This window comes from Sarcophilus harrisii, chromosome 4 (genome assembly GCF_902635505.1).
Source record: "Sarcophilus harrisii chromosome 4, mSarHar1.11, whole genome shotgun sequence".
In the NCBI taxonomy this organism is placed as follows: domain Eukaryota; kingdom Metazoa; phylum Chordata; class Mammalia; order Dasyuromorphia; family Dasyuridae; genus Sarcophilus; species Sarcophilus harrisii.
The window spans coordinates 379,134,387-379,158,311 of record NC_045429.1 but is presented as its reverse complement, the minus strand read 5'-3'; the positions used below and the strand labels follow the sequence as shown (position 1 = coordinate 379,158,311).

The 23,925-nt window shown below is 35.5% G+C and overlaps 1 protein-coding gene across 8 annotated transcripts in view; it reads right to left on the bottom strand.

Moving 5' to 3' along the window:
• WDR64 (WD repeat domain 64) overlaps positions 1 to 23,925 on the bottom strand; it is a 173,240-nt gene that overhangs the window by 69,631 nt on the left and 79,684 nt on the right. For 7 of the 8 annotated variants that reach the window (XM_031966959.1, XM_031966963.1, XM_031966961.1 and 4 more), the window contains 4 exons: positions 18,438 to 18,564; positions 14,833 to 14,981; positions 8,147 to 8,270; positions 4,719 to 4,894 (listed from right to left, as the gene is read on the bottom strand). In XM_031966959.1, the coding sequence (XP_031822819.1) occupies positions 4,719 to 4,894; positions 8,147 to 8,270; positions 14,833 to 14,981; positions 18,438 to 18,564 (576 nt within the window). The remainder of the gene's footprint in view (positions 1 to 4,718; positions 4,895 to 8,146; positions 8,271 to 14,832; positions 14,982 to 18,437; positions 18,565 to 23,925) is intronic. The other variant, XM_031966960.1, reaches the window with a different exon arrangement.

Below are 23,925 nucleotides of genomic sequence, written 5' to 3'. Positions count from 1 at the left end.
CTTATGAACTCCAATAAAATGATATTTTAAAATGCATCAAATAAAACACATAGAATTATTTTAAAAAACAAATTATATTTTTAAAAATAAAAATATTATTTAAAAAGTTCACCAACTTCTAAGTTTAAGAACCCCTACTATTTGGTATATCCTGCTGATATCTTAAACTCAATGTGTACAAAACAAAATCCATTATTTTCCCTATGAATCATATTTTTCCTCCTAACATCTTTATTTCTATTTATGGTATCTCTATGCTCTAAATCATCCAAGTTTAAAACATTTGAGTTATTTTTGAGTCTTCACTCTGCCTCATCCCTATCATTCAGTTTCTATTTCCAAAATAATCTCTTCCATTAATTTTCTTCTTTATGTTATGATTCCAACTATTCTAATTCAACTATCCTCTGGCCTAGTACATTGATTTCCCTGTGACTGATGTTCTGGTTTCCAATCTCTTCATTTTCTAATCAATCCTTCACACAAACATTGCCAAAGTAATTTTCATAATGCACCATTCTGACCATAATAATCCTCTACTAAAAATCTTTAGTGACTCTTTATGCCTATTGAATAGAGAATAAATTCCTTATCATGACTTTCAAAGCCTTCCAAACTGTGACTCCAATCTGCCTTTTCAATTGTATCTCATGTTATTCATCTTAAGAAATACTACATTCCAACCACTTTGACTTTAAGTTCCATAAAGGCAAAGATACTGTTTTAATAAACTGCCTTTAGCCCAGGGATGAAGCTAGTATTTTGCTCACAACAGGTTATTTAATAATTTTTTTCTTATTACTCTGTTTGTTGGACCTCCCACTTTTTGGAATTCTCATTGTTGGACCTTTATTTACATCATTCTATCTGCCAAAATGACTTCCATTCCTCCTTTTTTATAGCTCTGCCTCTTAAAATCCATTCTATTTTTTTTTCAGGTCCCATCTGAAGTTCTTTTTCCTGCATATATTCTTCTTGATTCTAAGTCTATCACTATTGTACCTACTTCTAGATCTCAGAGCATTTTATTTGGATATCTTCTCTGTACTGAGAATCTGCCTTGCATTATAATTATTCTTATGCTTATTCTTTCCTTTCTATTAGATTATAAACTCTTTGAGGTAAAGGATATTATTTTATTTTATTCTTGCACCTCTAGGACCTAAGCATGATACCCCATACTAAATTTAAAATTTAAATACATTTAAATATAGTTATTTCTAGGGGCACATATGCAAGAGATAAAGAAAAAACAAAAGTTCTAATGCAGATTACATTATATCAATTTGAGAGATAAAATCACTTGAATAAGAGAAAAGATATATAGCAGTGATGGATCGGTTTTATACTTTAAATGATTTATAAACCAAATCAAATTTGAATTTGGAAAATTCAAAAAATTAGAATTTTAATTCTAGAATTCAAACTAGAAAAAGGGGGAAACCCTAACAGCTACTATCTTTTAGACAATTCTAAGAATGAAATTTTATATACCAAGAAATAAAGGTGTTGAAATTTAAGGACAGAATCTTGTATATAGATGTATGATTCAAAAGGAAATCCCGAACTTTGGGTTTCATTCTCTAAATAATCCTTCACACAAACATTGCCAAAGTAATTTTCATAATGCACCATTCTGACCATAATAATTCTCTACTAAAAATCAAAAGTAAATCCATACTTTGGAAATTCCAAAGTATGAACTCTCATTTTAACTACAAAAATAAAGAAAGTCAAGGGCAACTGGTTGGCACCGTATACAGAGCACTGGATCTAGAGTCAGGAATACCTGAGTTTGAAACCAGCTTCAGACACTTACCTAGCTGTGTGACCATGGGCAAGTCACTTAACCCTATTTGCCTCAGTTTCCTCATATGTAAAATGAACTGGAGAAGGAAATGGCAAAATAAACCAGTCTTGTGGTATATGAATATTATGGAATATTATTGTTCGTTAAGAAATGACCAACAAGATAATTTCAGAAAGGCCTGGAGAGACTTAACACGAACTGATGCTGAGTGAAAGGAGATCATTATATACTTCAACAACAATATTGTATGATGATCAATTCTGATGGACGTGACCCTCTTCAACAATGAGATGAACCAAATCAGTTCCAATAGAGCAGTAATGAACTGAACCAACTACACCCAGTGAAAGAACTCTGGGAGATGACTATGGATTTATCTCTATGCTGTGTAATCTCTCTCTCTAACTGCTGGAGCCGATCATTCATCTCAGGACTGCCTCTGGCTTCTAGAGTTGCTTCATGTGCCTGTTTTTCAGCATTGGTTCTGGCTGACTCCTCTTGGGCAGGCGGACAAAAATATTTATATTAGATTAATTAATATAATATTAATAATTATAATATTATATATATAAACCCTAGATCACAGACTGTAGAGCTGGAAGGACCTCAGAGGCTCTGTAGATGATCCAGATTTCTTATTTTACAAATGAAAAAGGCCAAAGCCCAGAGAAGTGGTGGCTTTCTCAAAGTCTGATGTTGTTGTTCGTTCTTCATTTTCTAAGTGGACAAATGACTTCATGGAGTTATATGCAGAGTTGCACAAAGTCATTCTCTCTTAGTGTGTCATTAAGCAAGGCAAAAAGTCAAGATGATTGGTGATGGCCAGGATGCAGAGGGATGACCTCGGTATCTTTGGAATCTGACCCAAAGACATATAAAGTAAATAGTAGGGTTTGAATTAGAACTCGGTCCTCTTAACTTCAGATCCAACCCATTTTCCATTATACTGTGTTACTAATATATACTCTAGTTATTCTTTGTCAGTATGACCCATTTGCCTAAAAGTTACTGTAGGACATGGATATATAAATAAAATCAAATTTTAAATGTACTGCAGCAGCCCTCTGTAAAAAGGAATGTTGCAGGGGCAGTTAGATGCCACGATGGATAGAGGACCAGCCTTAGAGTCAGGAGACACTGAGTTCAAATCTGGCCTCAGGCACCCCAATTTGCCTTGCCAAAAAAGGGAATTTTTTGCAGTAAAATTATCTGTGCCAAAACATACTACTGTAGAGTGAACAGACAAATCCTAATCAAACTACTGTTTAATAGAAAGTGCACTAGATTTGTATCCACACAATCTGGGTTGCAATTCTGGGTCTACTGTGTATCATCTATGAGCTTCTATAACTCTTCATCTTCTGTAGTTGTCCTTCTTTCTCTTTAAAATGAGGCCAACAGTTGAATTAGAAGAGTTCCTTAACTTGAAATTTGTTCATCTTACGTTTTCTAATTTTGGACTCTCATTTATTGTTTCAAGGTATAACAGCTTGTTTCAGAAAAGAACCAAGATTTCTTTAGATACATTTAATGTACTTTCTTAAATCAACAGAATGGTTGTGAAGTTGAAGTGGCCCATTTAAAATGTGAATTTGTATAGTAATTAGTGCTTCAAATTGTACTAAAGGTATCAATGGACATTAAACAAACATCAACTATTCCCTGTCTCAAAAGTAACTCCAGGAAATTTATATATGGGGCTGTGTCTCAGTTTTTCTGAACTTAGAAAAGGATATGTCAAAATGACATGTAAAATGAAATGTATGTAATATGAAAAATGTAGATTATGAAGGAGAGCACCATGACATATTGTATACTGTTAACTTACAAAAGAATTAGCAATTTGTGTACCCTTGGAAATTCCTTTCCAAAGTATCCTTCTGTGAGCTCTAGGACAATGACAGGAAAGCAGATGCAAATAAGAGAAACTTTTGACTTCACCTCTCTAGGAGCAGACCTATCTGTTTTCTTAACCTTTGCTAAGGTTTCATAATATCTTTCTTATTCAAGGAGGAAATTATTTCTGAATTTTAGTCCTTCTGAAAGATGAGCAAATAAATTCTTTAGTTCCAGACAAGGAGAACAAACAGATTCACTCAGTAATCAGGATAAATGGTATAGCTTTAATTACTTATGTAAGGAAGGCATTAGCTTCCTAAGTGGTGGTACATACACAGGAAAAACAAGGAGGCTTGTCTAAACCTTCCAATAATAATGGCTTACATATGCTGTGTTGTTTGCAAAACACTTTACAGACATTATCATATTTGATCTCACAACAATCCTGTTAGGTTTCTAGATTTTTCTAGATGAAAGAACCGAGTCATTAACTTTAAGTCCAGGAACACACAGCTAGTGTCTCAGGTAAGGTCTCAAAACAGGTCCAGTATTTTATTCACTATACCAAGCTTCCAATTGAATCTATTGGATCTTCAAAGCATAGTTATTTTGATGATAGGGTGACTTTGTTCTCACTGAACAGGAATAGACTCTCTGTTTCTTATGCACAGTCAGAGACTTTGTATGATCTAGTCCTCCAATGACTAATCCTAAAAAGGTCTTGGATAGCATCCCAGATATAGATAGCTTCTGTGTACTTTTGGTCAAAGAGCCCAGCTTTGCTCTTCAGCAAAGCTTTGGTCATCTGACTGAAGTAGTTTAATAAATCTCCTTTGCTGGCAGCTAAGGGCAGGCTGCTGGTGGCTGGGCAGCCATTCTTCCCAGGGGACAATAAATATACAAAGGAAGCCAAAGGGAAAGGTAGTGAGAATCATCTTGGCAAATTTAGAAAAAATAGTCCAACTGAGGTTAACTATAAAGATGAATCACTAAAATCCGCAAATAAATTCTAAATAAACTTCAAAGAGTAGAAAAGTCAGAAAATAAATGCGTAGATGAAATGGAAAACCTGTACAAGTTTGATCTTCCCGTTGAACTCCAGAGCTAGGATCAGGTAGTGATTTTTTTTATCAGTTGTTACGAAGGCTATCTGGCTCAAACAATGATCATCCTCTTTCCAGTCTTTCCCTTCAAATAACATTTTCATTTCTTGCCCACTTCCAAAATCCCAGAGTTTAACTGTGCCTGGATAAAAGGAGAAAAATAGTGATTAATAGATATATGAAAGTTTCTAACAAGCAATAGAACAAGGAGTTTTTCTATTAAACTGTGGATTCTCTGTGGGTGTATACATTAAAACAAACAGCACTTTAAACCTTGTGCTCACTTCTTATAACAAGAGTAGCCCTAAACAAAATTATAAACTCAGCTCTACACACACACACACACACACACACACACACACACACGCAAACTATTTTAGGAATCTCTAATTTCCTTATTCTGGAACCCTTTCTCTCTCTTTATCAATAGCTTCCTTTATTTCAGAATAAGGGGCTTGACCTTTATTGCAGAATAAAGAGCAATTCCATTGCACTGGAATTGAAGGCTTTCACTTTCTCCAGAACAGAGAAGAGTGTATATCCTCCCCAGGTAGTCTGGAAATTGCCATCTCTGAATTTTTCCCCCCCTTTCTCTTTTAAATTGCACCATATGGGGCAGTCAACTCCCTTGACCAGCTTCAGCAACTGACATCCCATCAAACAGGATACTTTTTCCTGGATTCCACGTTGTATCCAACCTCAAAATGTGTACAGGTATGGCTGTTTGGGAGATAGGTCATTCCTTCTCATGGCACAACTGTGCCTATTGTTGTACTCCACTATTATTTTTACCCTAAATAAAAAAGTTTTCTTGTCTCAGCTTTAACTATTCACCTCTATTATTTCCTAACTATATCAAAACATGCACAAAAGTAAAAGGCTTCCATATTATCTTGCAGACTTTGACTGAAAAGTCATTTATGACAATGTTTTATGACTCCCAGATATTTGGTTTTTTTTTTAACCTCACTTCTAAATATGTAATTAAAGATTCTTGTTAAAGAACTTTCTGAGACCAGAAATCAGGTAGGGAAATTGGTGATGGGATGGATATAGAGACAGTTCTAAATGTAAACTTAATGGGGCTCCAGAAATAATCATGAGATCCCCCAAATGTGGAATTTAGTCTAATGTAAGTCTGGCCCAGATAGTTAACCTAGTTTAGTTATTTCAGAATGTGTAGAGGTAGGGAAGTTATTTAGAAGTTTAAAAAGTCGATCTTTGTTTTACTTTTCTTCTACTCCCTTAGACTATAAGCTTGGGAGTTGAGTTATAAAGGAAATTATTCTATATTATTGGCTTCTGCCAATGGATGCTATGAGACCCCAAGCTCTTCTAGTTATGTTACTGGCAAAGGTCTCTAACTTCCCTTTTCCCACCCCCTCTTGCCAAAAAGCTGCTTCTTCTCATCTGTCTAAGCTAATATTCCCAATTGCCTTTGATGAAGAGTCCATTCTTACTATTTTTTATAATGCTGTACTCTCAGCATCCCTGACCTAAGTCTCCACTAGACCATTGCTCTATTCCCATGATGCAGTAATCATGCTGTTACTTCCCATTTGTCTACAAAAATCATAGTGACAGAACCAAAGGTTTCCACTATCTGAAGTCCTTTGACATTCAGGAAACTTGGGGAATCAGATTCAAGTTGAATGGAAAAGAGAGCAAGGAGGTGAGTGCTATGAGGCTGGAAAAAGTTCAGGATGATGAAAAATGTAGAGATAGTTTTGCTATCTTCTCCAGTTCATTCCAGGCTTATTTTTACAGGGCCTTTTCTCTGCTCCTTTCCCTCTGCATCTAAAGCTCTTTGTAATATGTAAAATGTGTCACTAATATAAGGCATTGTTCTAATCATAACAGGGGAGTCAATATCTGGCTCTGACACTAATAATATGATCTGAAATGAATCATTCAAACTCTCTGACCTCAATCACCACATCTAGAACATGAGGGACAAGAACTAGATTATCTCTACAATCCTTTCCAGCTCTAAATCTATGATGCTATGCTCTTATATATGAGACACTGTGCAAGTGCTTTCTTGTACTAGTTTAACCTTCTTAAAGTTCAGTCCGTTACTATTTGCTCTTTTTCCATCCTCTTCCTTTCTCCTCTTACTAAAGTCTATAGTGGCTATTTCTTCATGTCAAAGGAAGGAAGTTAAATAACAAATGAAATAAATTCTAGGTGAGCTGAACCCTTTGTCAGGTTCCAGGACCCATTTTTGGTAAACAGAGTTGTTATGGGCCAGAACTTGAAACAAAGTGCTAAGTCAGTGCAATTGAGGAGATAGTGGTTTAATCTAATTCAGCATTGATTTAATCCTACAACAAATAATGGTTTCCTAGTGATATAGTGATTGGTATATACTCAGTGTGGAACATATAAGGAGAAGCTCTCAGGGCCAGAAAGGACAAGCACACTAGAAGCTCTGGGAGGCTGAGACATTCATTCCATTGTCCATCTTTGTGGTGGCTGGAGGCTGAAGCAGAAACCCTTGGAAGTTGAAAGGATTCAGAAGCCAGAGAAGGCAGTTGGGTAGAACTAAGAAAGACAGAGAAGTGGTGCCAGGTTGTCCTGTCTGAAATCAAGATCCAGAAGGCCTTCAGAAAAACTAGCTGAGCTCCAAGTGAAGGAGACAAGATTTTGAAGGAGACAACAAAGGATTTGGACTTTAACCCCTGGCTGCATTTGGGGTGATTACTAAACTGAGAGGAAGGCTGCTCCAGAGACCTCAAGGAAACCCCAACAAGAGAAGATTACATTTTAAAGAAGACTATTACAAGGAGTGACTAGCTAAGGTTAGCATGTTAGCTAAACATTCTAGTATATAAGCTATATACTATGTGATGCAGGGGTATCAGACAGCTAGGTGGTATAGCAGGTACAGAGTTCTTGACTTAGAGGCAGGAAGATTCATCTTCCTGAATTCAAATCTGGTCTCAGATACTTACTAACTGTGTGACCTTGGGCAAGACATTTAACCCTGTTTGTCTCAGTTTCCTCATCTAAAAAATGAGCTGGAGAAGGAAATAACAAATTACTCCAATATCTTTGCCAAGAATACCCCAAATGGGACAAAGAGTCAGAAACAGCTGGAAATGAATGAACATCAATAAGAAACAATAGCAGTGATAGCGCAAACCTAGGCAAGAGGCATTTCCATCAGTCCATATCAAGGGCTATAAATATAAAACCAAAAGCCTGGGAATATGGAATTAGTGATATAAGGTCATCAAAGTGAAACTGGTGTTAGTATCATGCTTTCCCACTCAAACCTGCTCTTCCCCAGCACCCTATCCCACCAAAAACAAATAAATTCTTTAGCCTTATTGATTGCAGATGTCTAGGGGGTTAACATAGGCAGAGATACACCTCAAGAGATAAGTCTTACCAGTGTATGCCCCTGTAGCAAGAACAAATCCACTCTTATCAATAGCAGCAGTTGTTACTTCAACATTGCTTCCATGGGGATCAAAAATCTGATATATTTGATGTCCTGTCTCTAGTTCCCAGACCTAATAGAGAGAAATCAAATGATCAATTTGTCTTTTAGTTCATATGAGAATATTTGATAATATTCAAACCATGTCATACTTGATAACTATTATAATACCTTATACTCCAAGATTATTTCCATGAAAAAAAATTGATGAGGTTGTGTTGTACAGCTTTGAACTGTATAAACAATATGCAATAGATATTTATGGCAATTATTCTCTTGATCATAAAGCAGATAGTGATTTGGACAGGAAGTAGGACATTGTTTAGGACATTCTAATTTAAATAGACCTAAACCAAAGTGAGCAACTGGACAAAAGATGAATCAGGCTTAGGTCAAACTGGAAGAATTGAACTAGACACAAGTATAACCAAAGCATCCTAGAATAGTAATAGAAATGAATAAAGAATCACAGAATTTAAAGGAACCTTCCAGGTAATTTCACTTTTATTTTATAGGTGAAAATACTAGATAGCTCAAATGACTTGCTCAATGTCATATAGCTAGGCCATAGTGGTACTAGAACTAGAATATGGCTCTCCAGAGTTTCAGGCCCACCTTCTTGCTATTACATTGGGACATACGTTAACATGAAATCTAGAAAAATTGGTAAAGTTGGTAAGAAAGATTATTGGTAGTATATTCAAGAAAGTAGCAACTCTAATTATAGATGACAACCTTCTATGGCTAGATTTTTCATTAGAGGTTTATTCATGAGTTATCAAGGTTTGATAAAGGTTGAAAGTGGGTGGGAAAGGAAAGTCTTTAAAATCCAATCAATTTACTTAAATTTTATTTTCTATGTACCAAGCAGTTTTTTGAGCTATATACAATTCTTTTTCCTAAATTGGCTTATTGATCCAAAAAAGGATTGAAAGTCCCATAAATATGATCAGTTCTATTTCTTAATTGTTTTCTGATGTTTTCAGTGTCACATGAATTGTAGCATAAACCAGTGTGGTATGATGATAATTTAATACAATTTTTAAAGGGCTTATGTGCTGAACACTGTGGAGGTACTGGGAATTCACAAACAAAAAATGAAAACAGGTCCTGACTTAAAGGACTTGATATTTTTCTGAGAATAAACAATATGTATTAATACAAAACATACATAATTTGTGAGAGGGAAGCAGGAATGATAACTAAGAAAAACAGAAATGGCTTCTTGTAAGAAGTAGCCTTGGGATGGATATAGAAAAGAGGTTAAAGATTCCAAGAGAGGGACAGCTAACAGCTAGGTGGCTCAGTGGATAGAACATCAGTCAGAAGTTAGGAGGATCTGAGTTCAAACCTGACCTCAGACACTTAACACTTCTTAGCTGTGTGACCCTGGGCAAAACACTTAATCCCAATTGCCTCTGGAAAAAAAAAAAATGATTCCAAGAGAGAGATAGATAAAGAGGCAGAGTATTCCAGGAATGGAGGACAGTTTGTGTAAAGGCAAAGATTTCACAGATGAAAAATCATGTACATCAAGTAATCCAGTGTTGTTGGAATACAGACTATGAGAGGTTAAATAATGAATGGTGAGCCTAGAAAGAGAAGCTGAAGGCAGATTATGAAAGGCTTTAAATGTCAAGTAGAGGAATGAGCATTTAGGGTTAGAATCAATGTGAAGCTTCTTGAATGTAGGGTTGGGTGGTGGTCATAAACCACCTTTAGAAACATTTGGCAGCTGCATGGAGGAGGATTGTAGAAGGAAGAAATTAGATGAGGGAAGTCAGTTAGGAGACTATTGTATAACCTAGTAGGAAGTTATGAGACTGAATATTTTATTCTATGAGCCAGGTTTGGTAGAGATTGAATGACCCATTCCTAAAAGACTTAGGCAAACAGGACTAAGATGCCTAACTCTAGAATCCATAGTGACTCCAACAAAGTGAACAGCCCTTAGGGACCCAAAATACTTTTTCCCTGTCAACATAACCATTGTGAAGTATCTGCTATAATTGAAGAGATTTTAGAAGGAAACAATTTTTTAATAATGGGGGTTTGTTTTTATTTTTGTTGTTGTTATTGTTCATCTTTTATTCTTAAAGAGCATCTATGATATCATCAGGGTAATGCTTTGACTTTGGAGTGAATTTTGGATTTAAATGAGGCAGAACTATGCCTCAGTCTTTCCTCTAACCATCGAAGTTCAGTGCCACAACTAGCCTTCATATGATAGTATTTTATTTAGTAGACAAAAAAACCAGGGCCTCATTTCCCAGGAGAGACCAGTGCCAGGGAACAGGGAATATTTTAATCTGGAGAAGACATAGAAATCTAAGGAAAAATGAAAAGGATGAAGAGAGAACTCAGAAGAGTTTCATAAAGGACAAGTCGTGGCAATTTGGAAATTCTAGGCTACTAAAGGTAGACACACAAATTGGAACAAAGGGATGGAATGACTTCTAGGCAGGCTAATAGGATGTAAGGCAGAAGCAGATCTGGTGAGACTTCTATTTCCAATTGGTTGAAGAGTCAGGACGAATTGATGGTAGATGGGTATAAGTAGCAGGACTTGTGGTTGTCAGGATGTTGCTCTGCTTTCTCCATTTTATTGGTGGAAACTTGCATGGGAGAAATTTCTTTTTCACATTATGCTATGGAAGAAGAGAGTGGGAATGCACTCATTTGTGGAATGATAGCTGAATTCTCAAATTTAATTTTTTTTCCTTTTTTTAATCAATCAATCAATCAAAGTAATCAATAACATGCTGTGGCTGATTCTATCAAGCATGAGTACCTAGACTGGAGACTTTAGAGGATCTTAATTTTGTACTAGTATAAGTATCCTAAATTTACTTATTAGGAAGTATCCCTCTCCTTTACCCTACTACAAACAGGAAGCCATGGTTGTAGAGAGAGCTAGTCCTGGCTGGCCTCAAAGTGACACCTTGATTATTTTGAAAAACCTGTCGATTTTATACTGAATGGTATATATTTGTATGACCTTGGACAGTCAAAGAAGGAAATAACAAATAAAACTTTAAATTTCTTATAAATAAGAGTGATGTTCATGTATAAGTGAATTATCACATGCCACTTATGGCACTTTATTATATTCTGAAAACCATTTTCTTCTAATTATCTAAATCTCTAATAAATCAAATAGTACTTGTTTTTAATCTTAGCCTTATTTGTATTTAAACATTTTTTTATCTTTCCTTTAGAGGAATTCACAAGTAATTGGCAGATGTTAAAAAGAGTCTTTGACTGAACATCAAAAGACCCCTTGAGTTCTGCCTCATTCTTTTATTAGCAAAATGGAGATAATGATTCCTGGACCACCTACCTCATTAAAAAGATGTATTTTTAATCTGAAAAGTATTACATGTACATGCATTATTTATAACTGCAAATACTAATAATACATATTTCAAACAAAGTTGGAAATTACCAATTTTCCCCTCTAGTTGCTAATTATAATCATTCAGGCATGATTGAATTTTGTTTGAAAATATTTACAAGTATTTAATTTCTTGAATTCTTATACACTTATTAAAAGGTGATTTAGGGAGAAACAATATTGTTAGTTTTGTCAGAATGCATTTCCTGATTAAAGCTAAAATTGTAATTCTTTAGCAAAAGCTTTTTAAAAAAATAATAGTTACAGTATTAAGATTTGAGTTTTGTTTGAAATGAAGTTATTCAGTTCTAAAACTTAGAATTGTAGAGTTACATATGTAAAGCACTCCACCATCTCACCTAGATTAGAGATATATCAGCCAATTACGGTCCTGATCTCACTGATGACTGACATGGGCACTTTGAGTTGTTCTATTTCTAATCTGGGCAGACCCAGTGACTCTTTATTCTCTAAGATTCACCATAGTGGTGCTAGCTTTAATATGTGCAATGGGTTAGCTCTAGCCACTGCAGCTTTAAACCATATACCTGGCTTCTTAACAACAGGGATTATAGATGTAAGTCATCATGCCCTGGAAATAGTGGATATTTAATAAAGTGATCATTAAATAGAAGTAAAACACTGGTAACTCATCATGTTCAAAGTGACATAAAGGAAAGAGTAATTGGGAGTCATGACAAAAACCTCATTTTCTACAAAAGGCAGAAGGATAGGTAATGATTACAAATGAAGTCTTCACTGTTTCCTTTATATGTCAAGAGATAAGTGGTAGGAAAGATGGACATAATTTCTGAGTTGGCTAATTACATCCAGGCTGAGTAGATAGATATTTTCTCTAATGTCTTGGACAATAATGATTTGGTTATTTGGAAAAGAGGGTAAAAATTTTGTAACACATGTCTCTAAGAAGGTTGAACCACTTTTCAAGTATCTTAACTGATCCTTAGATACCCTGATGAAATTTGTAACATGTATTATCTTCCCCCAATTAATTTCAAATTAAACTATCATTCAGTAATAGATAATAGAACTGAGAATAGTTCTTATTTCTAATTCACAGTTTTCAGAGCATTTAGGAAAATTTTAGAGTCTTTAGAGATGATTATTCTGGTCCTATAGTACTTGATTTGCCATGTGGTTTATTCATGGTACAGAAGGAAGGGTTCTGAATTTTGAATCAAAGGACCTGAAATAAAAACAAGCTTTGTATTAATACTACCTATGTGACTCACTGAGCTTCTCTTTCTTTATCTGTTAAATAAAGACAATGACATATATAACCTCTAAGGTTCCTTTCTCCATAGTCCGTATATCCTGATAAAAGGTAATATAGACATTTCTCATATTGCTCAGTGAGAGAAGTCTAAAGAGATTTTGGAAATCAGAACTGCAAACTCAAAAAAAGTAAAATTTTGGTGGTGATAAATTAAAAAGGCTCCTTCATTTACAGAGTCTTCATTTCATTCACTTCTTTTTTAGTTTTTTTAAGAGTTCCAGGAGGCTAGACACATAACCATCTAAAGAACTGTTTGGCAATAACAGGACTAGGCTACATGTTATAATAATAGTAGCAGCAGCAGCAATAATGTGATCTATGAGTCCTTGGAGGGATTACAAAATGAAAATACTTATAAAGCAGTGCCTCAGGTATACTAACCTTATCCAGACTTTCCCACTAAAGTTATACTTGAATCAACTATTTTCAATGGGTAGCTATTTTTGCCTTAAGGATTTTCACCTTTCAACCCATAAGAGATGACAGTTCGTCTATGGGATATTTCCTTGTTTTCCCCAATAAAAGACCTCTTTGTCTCTAATAAAAATTAATGGTGTAACCTTGGACAAATAATAAACTCCCTAGGGCTCAGTTATCTCATCTTCATAATGAAGAGATTGGACAAGATGATCTCTGATATATTTTTTTTTCAATTCAAGAGCTATCATCCTTTCCTACTGGGAAGCCAATACTACCTTGAATTTGCCTGAGGGCATGCATAGGCAGCCAAAAGTGATTGCTGGAAATTTGTAGAAATTGTCCAAACTCTGTAAAGAATTTGGGTCCAGTAAATCTCCAACATTTCAAACCAGAAAATCAAGTAAGGATTACCTGGATTTATATAGCACATTAAAATCAATCTCACCACTGCTTAACACAATACTTGATGTATAGTAGATACTTATAAATGAGGATTGACTGACTTGTAAAGCAGTGCAAGTATTTGTAAAGCAGTGCAAGTATTATTATCTCCATTTCACACAAAGGAAAACTGAAGTTCAGAGATGTTGAAAGGCTGAACTATTATCAAACAGGTAGCAAGTGTTAAAATTTAGATTTAGTCTAGGGCTCCTGCCTCTCAACACAGAATTTTCCTATTACCCTGTTCTTCCTCTTCCCATTCCTAGTAAATAAATGTTTGATGAATGAATTGAACAATACTGCCTCTCCCAAAGGCTAAAAAGGCAGTAGGGATTTAGGAATACCTCGATGAAAGCAGTATGTGGAGGAATGACATTAGTATGCTTTGTGGTCCCCTCCTTGTCCCCACTCTTAGAAACAACCCCCCCACAAGATATTAGAAGTCTATAGAATGTGTTTCCAAAAGATATTTCAAGTTCTATCCATCATACAGAGAAATATTCAGATTCAGAAACAAACATAAGAGAGAAATAAAATCCCTAGGTCACTAAATAATTCATTATTCTGCAACATCGATCTCTATTTTTAGTTATTTGTACAGCAACATGGAATGAGTCTTTGACTTTTCCCACAAAACTGAGCTATACTATACTTTAGACAAACTTTTGTTGCTACAACTACTAAACAATGTCAATCACTCTGATAATAAATTGAATTTCCTATGGACAAATAATACATCTAAGGAATATGAGGGCAATGACAGTCAGTTTGTAAGAAATTAAGTTCAAAGTGTACACCAGATTCTCATCTTTAGTTTATTCATTTAAATTACCTTTTGTGGTAGACAAAAATTGCACCAACCCAGTACTGACTAGAGTCACCATGTTACACAGACTGAAAAAGCCTGCTTTTCATAGATTATCCAATTTTTTGGAAATATAAAAGACCAAAAGTAGTTCCAGAAATACAGGCTTACATCATAAACACCATTATTCTTGCCAAGTTTCTCAATAATGTTTTGGTGGTAAAAGAGATTTTCTTTTGGTTTGCCTTTTATTTGTTTGAAGAACCTAATTTACTTACTTTGATGATAGATTCAGAGCAAATAGTGAGTAATTGGTGAAAAGTTCTGTTATAAACCATGACATTGATGTCTCGATCATGACTATGTGGGATCTGTTTTGTGTCTTGTATCATCCGAGTCAAAGGATACATGTCAATAACACTAGATCCTATTATAGAAAGAGGAAAAAATAATGAATAAAAAACAATAAATTTATAAAAGATAAAAAATAAATAATTGAAGGAAACATTTTTAAGTACCTATTATGTATAAAGCATTCTTAGGTGGCAGAAATACAAAAAAAAAATTAAAAAGTCCCTAAGACACTCACAATTTAATAGTGAATAGAAATATATGTTCCAAATAATCATGACATAAGGTACAATGTGAGAAACACAATGGGAAAATTCAAACAAAATGAAAGAAATTTAAGAGAGATGGAGTATTTCCACCTAAAGGAGGTTGATGTGAGAAAAAAAGTACAAAGATAGCAGAGAAAGGAACAAGAATGATGGTTGATATATAGTTTATTCTAACTAGAATGGAAAGGGGAGAAGTATGAGATAAATCAGGTCAGATAGGGAGAGATAGATTGTAGAAGGATGTCAGAATGCAGACTTTATATTTTATTTGTGAACAATGGGCAATAGTAATGCTGTGAAACAATTGATAAATTAGGAAGATTACATCAGCATGAATATCGAAAATAAATGGAGAAAGTAGAAACTGGAGACAGCAAGGTGACTTAGGATACTATTATAATTATACAGAGGAGAAATGGAGAGTATTTGAGATTTGACTGGGAGATGATGAGGCTATCAAAAGAGGCAGGAAGTTACAAGGCAGGGAAGCTTTTAGGCAGAAAATATTAAGTATTTCATATATTTGTGTTTGGAATGTCAGAGGACCATGTAAAAGGAGACTAGAATGCAATTGGAAATTTAGTTACAGGGAGACATCAGTTATCTGAGAGTTTATCTATAAAACTAATAATTACAGCCCTGGGAATTTGTGTAGGGAGTTAGTATAGAGAGCCAAAATAGAGCCTTGAGAACTCTTAAGGTATTTAGTGACTGATGGGGAGTGAGTAGTCAGAGAATTAAGAAGAAAACTAGGAAGGAAAATTGTGATAGGAAACCACATGGGATTGTAGCTACAAATAACCAATCAGTGAAATTATCATTCTTAATCTTTTTTTAAAATGAGGCTTGAATTGAACTGTTACCTTTAAGAAATTTTTTGATAAATGAGGTGAACAGGATTTAAACATAAAAAAGCAGTCAATTTTGACTTTATTAAATTTTTCTTGGTCACTAAATCCTGTTTGTTAGGGGTCACGGCCCTAACGTCCAAGTGGAACAGGCCTTATGTGACCAGCACTACCTGCCCACCTGAAAAGGTGAAGATTGTGGGCAATGAGGGGTGAGAGCCAGGGTGGTGTGAGACTCCATTTATTGCAAAGACTGCAGGTGCTTTTATCTTCTTGGTGTTTGTTTCTAGTTATTACTTCATACATAATCACATCCTAGCCTATAGTAGATACATGATTCTCTACAGGAAGCTACACGTAGATATGTTGCGTGCATTCCTTTCCTAATAAGGATTTCAAGATCCTCCCCTCTAGGGTCCGGGAACTGCCACGTTGCTCCTTAGGGTGGGATCACCTTCCTCCCATTGTCAACTTATTCACCCTTACAAGGCTACCTTCAGATTACCTGAGCTGCGTCCTGTGCGATGTCCAAGGCTGGTGGGGGTGGGGGGGGGGGGGGGGGGGGGGGGGGGGGGGGGGGGGGGGGGGGGGGGGTTCAGGTCCTCTAACACCTGTTAGCTTATTTGTGTGTTTTTTCCTTCCTAATATTTTGCCTTCTTTTCTCTATGTTAATGCAAAATATAAATGGTGACTGACAAACTTCTGTATGGAAGCTTTTGTTTGGTGACTAGGATTAGTGTTTATGAAAGACTTTCTTTTAAAAAGCCTCTTAAAACATAACCTTATTAATTATAGCTAATCATGATTCTAAATCAGTGGAACTTTATAAAGCATTATGGCAATGCTAAATAAAATTCATTTCCAAGTTATTACAGTGAATTAGGTTAGATTCTTCATTTGGAAACTGAGCTTAAGTTTTTGGCTTCTCTTCAAGTCATACAATGAGCTGTAGAAATGGGAATACACATCTAAACAACTCATTTTTTGTTTCTGTGTTCAAGATACTTCTGCAGCTAATTAAATATGTGACTTTAGACAAATCACTTAGCTAGGGTATTGGATTTAGAGCAGGAGGATCTGGGTAAATCCCAGCTTTGCTTCTTACTACTTGTATAAATAGTGCTTTGCAAAATTTAAAACGTTGTTGATGTGGTAACTAAACTATGCTCAAAACTGTTTCAGCAAGCCCCCCCCCCCACAAAAAAAATCATGTAAATTCTAGCAGAATTGTATGCAGAGACTGCGACCTTTTCTTTTATTCCTCCTCTCTAGATATTCTGCCTGCCTGAAAACCTAGCTACTATGATGATAAATGGTCCTGAAATGCATATCTAGGTGGTTGCAGATGCAGGTTAGCACAATGAAAAGTAAAATGGCATGCAGTTGTTATTATATTACTTTTTAGGGAAGGGATATAGTAAAGAGCTGATTTAAAATTTAAACAAATTATGCTGGAGCTGACTTTTTTCCAAAAGGGTGAAAAATGATCTATTTTTATCACTGATATCAAGTATTATGTGAGTGTGGTTAATCACTATCGCTCAGCAAAGATCTTATTCAAAATTCAGAGAACAGAGAAGTGAGAAAAACATCCTCTGCCAATAGCAAAGTGAAAGTGATTCTTGAGAAAGCAATGATTTTTCAGTGATTTCTCTAACAGCAACCCACAACTGCTGGTCAGAGGGGAAAATACTTGGGAAATACACTGAATGTTTAGTTTTCATGATGCAAGAACTCCCAACCCCACTCTTTCTTAAACATTAAAGCCCACCTTCACCAACAGTTCCCAGCCTTTTCTAGATGGAAACCTTATTCTTTCTTGAATGTGGCTCCAGTTTCTTCAATAATAATCTTAAAAGACTGAGGCCAAAGTCCTATTTTCATTTGGTATAGTTTTGGCCTCAAGTGCAAAGGAAAGAAAATGGTCCAGTGCCTGTCCTGGGTACACACAAAGAAGGTACAGAAATGACTTGTTGAGCAAAATGCTTGTTAGCTCCAACTGCCTGTGCAGCTGTTAGAAGAGGAACCTCATTAACTCTCTTCAGAAAGAAGGAAGTAGAACTGGCTGTATGGATAGCATGAATGCTGCTTTTATGTGCCAACAGCATCTATGCCATTCCTTCTCTGTTGCAACCCAGATCAAGATGCAACATGAATATCCGAGGGGCATTTTGAAAGAAAAATAATTCTACCCACAAGCCAACTATTCCCATCAACCTACTAGACCATACCTTACTTGTAGAAAAACAGGAGGGAAGTAGATACAAATATCTACTTGTAGCAAGTTAAAGTTAACAAATGTATTAAACTTTCTCCAGTATTCCTCCTTATCTAATAAATAAAATGCTCACGTAAAAGAGATTTTAGAGAAACGAAAAGGACTGATCTCATCAATAGCTAACTGAACACACTGACCTGTGACAAGCACACCGTGGTTTTGATCAAATATCATTGCATAGATCTGCATGTCCCCTGGTCCTCCTTGACTGTCGTGGAAAACTTGTAACAGTGAAAGAGTTTGTATATCCCACACTCTAAAAACCTGGGGAAGGAAATGCATATAATTCAGCATAGCCAATTACTTAAGTTCATTACATAAGGGAATATATGAGACTATTTTCAGAGTCTGAAATAAGTTATTATAAATCTGGCAGCAAAAACAGGTAAAATGATAATCCATAAATATGCCAAACTCCAACTCAGATCTTATTTATGTTACTATTTATCATCATAGGAAGGGAACAACAGATATGATTAAAGCTATGATACATCACAATATGATAAACAGCTACAGGAACTGGATTTTTATGTCAATTAAATTTAATAAGCTTTTCCTAAACCAGAGAGAGAGAGAAAGAGAGAAAGAGAGAGAGAGAGAGAGAGAGAGAGAGAGAGAGAGAGAGAAGACAATGTGCTTGCATCTAAGAAAATAAAAAGAGATGTAACACACACCAATCTCTGAAGGGGCTGTATTACATTGTAATGAAGAAGGAAGAAGGAAAAAGGAAAGAAGGAAACACACACATGGTGTGATGGATGGATGGATTTTAAACCAGGAGACCAGGATTTAAATCCCATTACTTTTATAAGCATCAAGTTTTTAAGCATTTGTAAACTGAGGGGTTTGGATCAATCAATATAATATTTATTAAAAACTTGCTGGGCAGGTAGGTGGTACATTGGATAAAGTGCTGGGGCCTGATGTCAGAAAGATTCATCCTCCTAAGTTCAAATCTGGCTTCAGACACTTTCCAGCAATGTGACCTTGGGCACAGTCACTCAACCCTATATTCTTCAGTTCCCTTATCCATAAAATAAGCTGGAAATGGAAATGGCAAACCACTCTAGTATCTTTGCCAAGAAAATCCCAAAAATTGTTATAAAGAGTCATCCATGACTGAAACACCCTTCTAGGCATTGAGGATCATACTCTTTCGAGGTCCTTTACTCCAAATTCCTTGATTTTGCAGATGAGGATAGTGAGGAAGAGAAAAGTGAAATAAGGAAGACAGAATTGAATCAGTTCTTACCCTCAAGAAACTCACATTATCCAAGGAACAACATAAAGCAAACACATGATAAATTTTGGTGGGGGAGGCACTGGTAACTGTAGGATCAGGAAAAATCTTAGGTAGGGAATGGTGTTTGAGCTGAACTTTGAAGGAAGTAAGTGATTCTAAGAAAGACGCATAGGACTCCTTGATATGGGAGTCCATCATGTCATAGAGTCAGAGGAGATGGAATGGCATGTGAGAGAACATCTAGTAGACTTGTTGGCTTGGATGATAGAGTATATCAAGGGGAGTGATGTACAGTTATCCCTTGCACATCACAAGGATCATGAGGGTTTCACCCCAGCAATCTGAAATATCCACATAAAAATTTTTGGCCTCTTTTCATATCAGAGAAGTCTAGATTTTTTTCTTTTTCTTTTATGAGGTATTTACAACTCCTTGTAAAATTTGAGCTGATAGTATATATAGATTTTATGCATTTCTGAATTTCTAAACTATTTCTCTGTCTTCTGCTAGCCTTCCCAGGTCACCTGCAACTTTTGCAAATGGCACTCTCCCCCTAATTCCCATGTAATTTTTTAAGCTGAGCCATATATTGAAATCATGATGGAAGAAGTTGAGATGTGGAAGGAATAGCTATTAAAAAGCCTGGAAATATAAGCTGAAATGAGGCTGTGAAACTTTTAAATGACTGAGGAATTTGTACTTCATTTACTATAGCTTATCACACTGTAGTAATGTGATGCCAATCTATCAACAATCATTAATATGTGTTGGATTCTATATTAAGCACTAGGAATACAAAAGAAAAAAAAAGAAAGAAAAAAAAAAGATAACCCATTCTCTGCCTTCAAGGAGTCCCCAGTCTAAAGGAAAAGAAAATGAATAAACAACTATGTGTAAACAAGAATATGCAGGATAAATTAGAGATAATCAGCAGAAGAAAGTCAATAACTATGATTTAATAATATTTCTGTAAGGAAATTTTCATTTCTAAATCTTTGTTTATCGTACAGAAATAACTGATAACAAGAGAAATGAGATATAGACAAAGAGGAGGTCCAAAGAAAGTATTAAAAGAAATCTGGGAAGAAGGAATCATTTTTTAGTCAAGAAGAAGTATTCACAAAGATGATATTAATGAAGGTGATCCTTAAAGAAAAGTTAATGCCCATGGTCATAGGGCAAATCACTTGACCTCTTAGCCTCAAACAGTAAGATTTATCTATTCATTTATAGATGGATTATAATCCATCCTGGTGGACAGAATTCATTTATTTGATTTTATACACACACATATATGGCAGGTAGATAGCATACTGACTAGAGCAGTGTGCCTGAAAGAAGCCCTGAGTTCAAATACAACTCAAGACATTTACTAGATAGGTCAATTAATCCCTGCTTGCCTCAGTTTCTTCAACAATAAAATGGGGATATTAATAATTTATTTCCTAGTATTGTAGTGAAGATAAAATGAAAATATTTATAGTGTTTAATACAATATCTGGCACTTTGTAAGCACTTAACAAATGCTTGTTTTCTTTCTTTTTCTCTTTCTATACACATATACATATGTAATATATGTATATCTAAATGATACCTCTCTCATTTTTTCATATGCATGACTCTCCAGCTAAGCGGCTCTTCTGGGACAGGGCTAATTTCATAAACTTTTTTTGTATACTAGAATAGAGAGTGTCAGACCCATAGTCTAAGCTCAATAAATTCATGTTAATAAATTGGATAAATCTGGTTTTAATTTAGTTTTAAAAAATCATGTGAATACCTGAAGGATCTTTAATTTTGATAGGGCATAAAACTTTGACTGTCCTATAACTTAAGATTTATGGTTCTCCACAATCTAAATTTATCCCTGTACTATGGGATCTATTAACTACTAAAATCCTCCAGATTCATCCAATCTATTAGCATGATCCTGACACTTCATTGGTCTTTTTGCCCACTTTTGACCCTAATATCCATTCTATTGACTTTGCCCTCCCTACTATCTAAAACATACTTGTCCCACCCATGGGCTTTTGCTAAACCCAGTGTGGAAATCCTCAATCAATATTCATTTTTAATATCTAATTTCATTGTTCCTGGTTGATGGTTACTAAAGGGAAATGCAAAATTGCAAAAACTTGGTCCATTAAAAATTCATTCACTTCATTTTGTTCTTCCCTTCTGCTCAGTAATTCTACTGCCCACTGATTCAAATTTAAGCTTCTTCTGCTTAACAGACCTAGTTCTCTGCAGTCTGCTTTGACCCTAACTATCCCACTTTATTTCTCATTATTGCTCAACATGGCCTGTCTATTCTTGTCAGCTCAGTATTATTGTTCCCATCATATACCATGCTTATTTTCACAGCTGTGCCTTGTTAATGTTCTTCCCTTTTTCTATGATACCACAAGTCTAGACCTGGAAAGGACCTCAAGAAGCCTTCTAATATATCTCTTTCATTTTACAGATGAGGAAACAGAGGCCCACAGAGGCAAGTAGATTGCCTAAGATTACAAAATAATGCCCACTAGTCATCAGAGAGGTGATTTGGCTCCTACATCATCTGACTTCAATGTTAAAGGTTCTTTCTATCTAACTATGCTGTTTCCTTTTAAAGATAGACATGAGGAATGGGCCATAAACCTATATTCCAGAGGATCCTTCTCTTTGAATGCCCTTTCATTTCATCTATTAATGTCTTTCAAGATGTGCCTCAATAATCCTTCTCTCTTCTCTAATGTCCCCCTAATGACACCGTGAAATACGGAGCAAAAAGGAATGTACCCCAAAGTAGGATGAGTCCTAAAATATGATATGATTAGACAACCTACACTGACCCCTAAACTAATAAAAGAAACATCTCCTACAATCTGGCATAGCCAAAGGATGAGTGACAGCAAATCCCCTGAGAACCAGAGATACCCAAGAACTGGACTGCTATCCAAGAGTATTCTGGTGTTGGGTGTGCAAATAAACAGATGGGGTAAATTCTTGATAGCATGTCAAAGAACCCCGTTGTTCTGCAAAAAATCATTTTGATTTTATAATAATATGGTGGATTACAAACAGCTGTGGACTAGGGGTTAGGAATGCACTCCAACTTTAGTAGTAACTAGCTATGAGAATTTGGCAAATATCTCTGACCCTCCATTTTTCCATTTGGTAAAGTGAGGGGGCATAATTTTATTTCACATGGAACAAGGGAAGGGTTAATGCCAGTACTAAGACACTTCATTTTATGTCCTCTGAGTGATATAAATCTCCCTCTCATTATAGATGAGAAAGATGCAGGAAATCAAATTTTCTTTAAAGAGCACTGGCATATTTATATACTATGCACATGTGCCATCCCAATAGTAGGGAGCTCAGGCAGAGATGGAATTCTCTATATTCTCCAGATTGAATTCTTGGAAGAACATCTGAAGGTACCCTTTGAGGAGATACAGAGTAGGTTTTTAAGATAATATACAGAGACATCTTCACTAGATCTGCATGTATGTCTAAGACAATCAGATATTTACTGCAATGACCATATACAAAATCGTCTCACCTGAGTTTTGCTTTCCTTTGTAAAAAGAGAGGTAATACAACTGAAATCATTCACTGTCACAGTAGTTTTGTAGGAAGATGTACTTTGTAAATATAAAATTCTGTGACATTGATAAACATTGCCCTGGAGAAGCACTTGGCAAATTGGGGAGAGAGGGGGAGTCTGCATATCATGGAGATAATAACCAGCTCTGAAGAAATGTTCCTATTGGTTTTTATCCTGTGTGAGAAGCAGAGCCGTGAATTAGATTAAGAGCCGGATTTGGAGTCAGAGAACCAGATCTGCCACACCCTTAATGTAGGACTCTGGAAAAGTCACTGAATATCAAGTAAAAATGAGAAGTTTGAGCTAGTTGATTCTTAGGGTCCCTTCCACCTTTACATCTATAATCTTGTGATGGTGCTAATAATTTTGTGTGTTCATGGTGCATAGGAATTGGATATAGTCTCACTGGTATTTATATTCTCAAAGGAGTAGTAAAAGGACAAATAAAATGTGAAGAGTAGGAAAATCGAAGGAGTTTAAGACTAAGACCTTTAATATCAGTGAAATAGGAGTGGACGCCTTTTGCTAAATGTGTATTCTTCTTGAAATCTCTGCTTTCCTTCAATCCTCAATTCAAGTCATGTCTTACAGGATACCTTTCCTGATCAGGTTTACTATAATCTTGTTAATCTTGGTCATTGATTTTGGGACAAAGTATCCTCTTGTAAGGCACATTACACCTTCTAATCAGGTGTTTTACCTTTCTTTAAAAAAAAAAAGTGAAAATCTTAAAATGAATAGCAAAATCCAACCATCCATTTGCTATTCCTTATAAATCACCTACTTC